At 40.4% G+C, this 5,343-nt stretch overlaps 1 protein-coding gene across 1 annotated transcript; it reads right to left on the bottom strand.

Moving 5' to 3' along the window:
• Positions 1 to 1,438: 1,438 nt before the first annotated feature.
• Positions 1,439 to 2,392, bottom strand: OR6P1 (olfactory receptor family 6 subfamily P member 1). The gene has a single exon (XM_020977721.1). The coding sequence runs from the start codon at positions 2,390 to 2,392 to the stop codon at positions 1,439 to 1,441; it is 954 nt and encodes a 317-aa protein (XP_020833380.1).
• Between the last annotated feature and the right edge of the window lie 2,951 nt (positions 2,393 to 5,343).

Raw genomic sequence — 5,343 nt, 5'->3', positions numbered from 1 at the left:
CCATACACAGCTGAAAAAAAGGTATACTCCTTTATATTCCCATTCAGTTTTATCTAGAGATCTATCATATTTAACTTTTCTAAGACTATTCATTTCTTTAACTCCTTTCTTACTTATTTTATAGATTTATCTAGTTCTGAGAGGGGAAAATTGAGTTCCCTTATCAGTGTAATTTTACTCTCTATTTCCTACTGTAATTCATTTAACTTTTCCTTTAAAAATTTGGATGCTATGCCATTTGGTGCATATATGTTAATACTGATATTATTTCATTGTCTATGGTATCTTTCAGCACAATGTAGTTTCCCTGGTTATGACTTTTAGTTAAGTTTTTGTTGTTGTTTTTGCTTTGTCTGAAACCATGATTGCTACCCTTGCCTGCCCCAAGCTTCAGCCTTTTATGCACTGCTGTTTTCAGAGCTAGTTCTGTGGTGTTAGATGTTTTAAGTACTTCAAAGGTGGTGTGATCTAGGGAGAGCTGTTAACCACTTATTAAAAATGTATGCTTTCTAGTCCAAAGATAATTCTACTTGAAATGGTGTACTTCTGTTGCATTGATAGTCTGACTATTCGGTTGATTTCTCAATAGATTTCTTATGGCCCTACACCCAAATTTCCACCTTAGAAAAAGCATTAAGAGACAGCTAACTGGCATGCCCCTTTTTCAGGTCCTGGATAGTTGGGAGATGCTTACTAAGGATCAGAGTGGGTAATGACAAAATTTGGATACCTTCAGATGGTCCTGCTCTTTTAACTTTAAACTTTGTTTTCTACATTTGCCTTGGTCGCACTCGGTGTCCATATTCAGAAAGGATGATCTCAATCCTGGAGCATCCCAGGACTAGGGAGGTACTAATATTTCCTATATACTCCATCCTGACCAGCCAGTATCTGGAATATAATGTTCTTTCATAAGCACCCAATTTAGGAAGGTCATGGAGAAGCTGGAGTCACCCAGAGAAAAATGACTGGGATGCTGAAGATTGAGTGAGTTGAGAATCTGTTGAAGGAATTAGGGATGTGTAGCCTAAAGTAGAGAAGATGTAATAGGGAAATCATAGATTTATTAATGTCAACACCAGAAATGCAGATATATCATGCAAGCATGAAACTGACACTGTCATGCCAACCTGGAAATTAACTTTTTACCACATCTCTTGCCTATGAAATATATGTGGCTTAATTCTTCCTGATGCCAAGAGAATGGAATTTAAGGTAAATAGGGCTAGGAGGATGAGGAGTCTTCCCCTAACCAGGGGAGAAAATTTTCAGCATTCCAGGATATTAGACAGTATAATCTGGTTTTGCACTTTTTTCAGGACAAGAGGAATAGCAATTGTTCAGACTCCTGAGAACAACACCTGCCAATGGGAATTCTCTCTAGCTACATTGGAGACCTTCACCCATTTAATCCATTTTGGCTCTCTATTATTTACTTTCAATCTTGGAACTCCCCAAGATGGTGACAATGTCCCAGCACTGTCTTCTTCAGGGCATCTTTTACTTCCTTGTTCCTCAGGCAGTAGATGGCTGGGTTGAGGAGAGGCACAATAACAGTATATAATACAGATATGATTTTATTGTAGTTAAAGGAATACATAGCCCGAGGTCGAGCATATGTGAAGAGGGTAGAGGAATAGAAGATAACAACCACTGCCAAGTGTGAGGCACAGGTTGAAAAGGCCTTCTTCCTTCCCTGGGCAGTGGGGATCCTCAGGATGGCCACAATGATGGCGACATAGGAGGAGGCCACTGCCAGTAGAGGGAGCAATATCATTATCAAGGCTAGGAGGAAATCCACCACCTCAGCCTGTTCCTTGTCTGCACAAGTGAGGTTGAGGAGAGGAGAGATGTCACAGAAGAAGTGGTTGATGACATTGGGTCCACAATAGGACAGCCGAGCAATGAACAAGAGCTTCATCATGGAGCTAAAGAAGCCACTGCCCCAGGAAGCTGTTGCAAGGAGGGTAGCTAGAGTTGAGGGCATGAGGCTGGGATAGCGGAGGGGCTCACAGATGGCCAGGTACCGATCATAAGCCATGACAGCTAAGAGGACACACTCAGTGCAGGCCAATGCGATGAAGAAGTAAAGTTGGGTCATGCAGCCCACAAAGGAGATCCAAAGATCCTGGGTAAGAAAGGCTCCCAAAAGCCGAGGGACAGTAACATTGATGTACCACAACTCCAAGAAGGACAGGTGGCCCAAGAAAAAATACATAGGGCGGTGGAGGGCAGGAGTAAGCCATATAGAGGACACAATGAGAGCATTCTCCAGTACAGTCATCAGGTAGAAGGTCAGAAAAAGGACAAAGAGAAATAGCTGGAGGGGCTGTGAGGTGGGAAAGCCCACCAGGATGAATTTCTCTACATGGATTCCACTCCAGTTTCCCATGGTCTCTCACCTCATGAATGTTGCTGGGAGAGGTAAAAGGAAAAACAGGTGAACAAATAGAAAGATAGATAATCCAAAGCTTTCCAAAGAGAAACATCAAGAAGGTTCATGGGGAAAACTACTGAACTGGTAGTTGTAATTGTGTCTATTGTCCTTGTTGTAGGGTATGTGTGGTGACTCAAGTTGTATCAGTGGTCCAATAGGACCCTACTATGTGCCTGAAATTAGACCAAAAATAAGAGCATGATGGAATTGGGGGTCAGATACCGAGGGTCAGTATTAATCTGTGTCTCTGTCTTTTCTTGTATGAGGACATTTAGGCCTCAATGCAAAAGTGCACTGTTAAATAAATGTTTAACAACTGGCTCTGAAGAAGAAGAAGAAGAAGAAGAAGAAGAAGAAGAAGAAGAAGAAGAAGAAGAAGAAGAAGAAGGACACACTTTAATTTTAATCTGCATTGTTAACATTTTATCTTTCACTTTTTTAAGTCTAAACCATCAACAAAATAATCAATGAAGCCCTGATTTGTAAACTTTATCAGTTTCTGTAAATGCTTACACTGAAAATTTAACAATCACTCTTGTGAGAGATTTGAGCTGGCTCCTTCACACCACTGCCTAAATAAATGTATTTCAAAGTATACATACTTTGTGTCTGTGTCTAAATTTGTGCCTCTGGACAAATGCAATAGCTTTTGGCCATTGGATTGTTATGATTATATAGGGAAACTTGTAGGAGAAAAGGGTGAATAAATAAGGAAGAAGGGGCAGGGGTAGAGACCTAGTATCTGATATGACACACAGGTTGAACATGAAAAGAGCTGAGAAGTCAGAACAAGTTTGATTCCTGGTAAGAAGTATTTCCCCAGACCTTCTTTGCCCCTTTCACTTCTTTGTATTTATCTCTTTACCCTAAATTAGTTCCCTATTCCTCATATCTTCCTTATTCATTTCTCTAAGTCTACAGAAAGAAAAAGAAACTAGCAAAAGCAAGTACTAAATGGTGATAAGCTCTATTTACACTTTACAAAATGCTTTGCATTGCATACTAGGTAAAAGAGTTGACTCTGGAACCAGAAAGTCCTAGGTTCAAATCTTACTTCTGACACACACTGACACACCATAAGCAAGTCACTTAATTTCTCAGTGGCCTTGGCAACTCTGTAGGACTTTAAGCTGGGAGGGTGCTTACTTATCTGTGTTGACAGAGGGAACTTTCTCATCAGGATTCCCTATCACAATAAAATCACCCCAAAAGTGCTTTATATAGGGGGAAGGAATAAGCATTTATTAAACACCGACTATGTGCCAGGCACTTTACTAAATGAGGCAGGTACTATTATTATTTTCATTTTTACAGTTGGAGAAACAGAGACAAACAATGGTTAAGTGACTTGCTCAGAGTCACACAAATAAAAAAGTGTCTGAGGCTGCATTTGAACTCAGGTCTTGATTCCAGGGCCCACCTTCTATTTATTGTACCACCAGCTGCTTCTCCTTATCTACACAATCTCATTTAGTCTTTACAACAACCCTGGGAGGTAGAGGCTATTGTTATCCCCATCTCACAGATGAAGAAAGCTTGCATTTATTGGACAGGTTACAAAATGCTTCCTTTCCTGTGGTGTTTATGTGGTACCTTCCAAATTTAAACCTGTGATTATTCAATTGACAGTTTATGGATGGGGAAACAGAGTCTCAGAGAGATTAAATAACTTGGATAAACTTACAGAGCTGGTGAATCAGAATCTGAACCCATGTGTTTTGTCTTCAATCCCAGGTCTCTTTCCTATAATGCGCATGCACTCACACTTCTTTGCCTTCACTGTCCTCTGATCTTGGTCCTACTCTTGAGCCTTTGTGGGGAGGGGAGTAGAGAAAGAGGAGGAGACAAGGTCCATGTCACCACCCTTAGGGCCTCATTACTACCCTCCTCCATTGTAGGCAATATTCTCCTAAAAGGTTTTCCTGCCTCCAACTCTTTTCCCTTTCTTAACATTATTGCCAGGCTTACCGTCCTTATTCCCTAAAAGAGACACTACCATAAAGCTAGGAGTCAGTGGACCTGAGTTCAAATCCTGCTTCAGATACCTGTTGGCTAAATGATCATGGGCAACTCTCTGTCGCCCCTCCAAGCTTCAGTTCCTCATCTATAAAATGGGGATAATAACTTCCTTTGGTCTGTAGGGAGAAAAGTACTTTGCCAACTTTAGATGATGGAGAAAAGTGAACTGGACCTTTGCTTGTATCATTCCTCTACCCAGATTCCTATGCAGTTGCTGACCAAGCATTTCAAACTTTGGTGTTTGAGGCTCTCTGAAATCCAGCCCCACTCCTTCTCATCAGCTAGATTTCATACTAGTGCCTTCCACGTAGTTCCAGTCAAATTAAATTACTCAGTGTTCCATATATACGTGTGTCTGTGTGTGTGTGTGTGTGTGTATTCTGCACTTTCCACTGCCAAGTCCTTTCTCCTACAACTGTCTGAACCTCCTTTTCTTTCTCCCCATACCCTAAACTTTGAAATCTTACCCACTCCCAATTAAAATACCTTCTGCTCTGGGAAGCCCTCCTCACTAGGCAGCCATGTGGTATAATGGATATAGTGACAGACTTAGAATCACAAGTTTGAATCTTGCCCCAGACACTTTCTTATAAATAACGTATTGTTGGATTTTGTTTTCTAATCCATTCTGCTATCTTCTTTCATTTTACATGTAACTAGGAATGCATAGAAATCTGGATTTGAGTCAAATCTAGCTTCAGATACTCTCTAGCAGTATGACCCTGGGTAAGTCATTTTAATGCCCCTGGTCTCAGGCTCCTCATCTGTAAAATGGGAATAATAACAGCATCTACTTTTAACAAAATTGCTGTGAGGTTCAACTATGATAACATATGTAAAAAGCTTTATAAATGCTAGTCATAATAATTATCATTATTATTATTATC

The sequence above is a fragment of the Phascolarctos cinereus genome, unplaced genomic scaffold (assembly GCF_003287225.1).
Source record: "Phascolarctos cinereus isolate Bilbo 61053 unplaced genomic scaffold, phaCin_HiC Scaffold_5;HRSCAF=322, whole genome shotgun sequence".
In the NCBI taxonomy this organism is placed as follows: Eukaryota; Metazoa; Chordata; class Mammalia; order Diprotodontia; family Phascolarctidae; genus Phascolarctos; species Phascolarctos cinereus.
This window is presented reverse-complemented; position numbering and strand designations above follow the sequence as displayed.

Bases quoted from the DNA above. Each gene is read 5' to 3' on its own strand.
- OR6P1 (XM_020977721.1), bottom strand. From the start codon at position 2,392: ATGGGAAACTGGAGTGGAATCCATGTAGAGAAATTCATCCTGGTGGGC.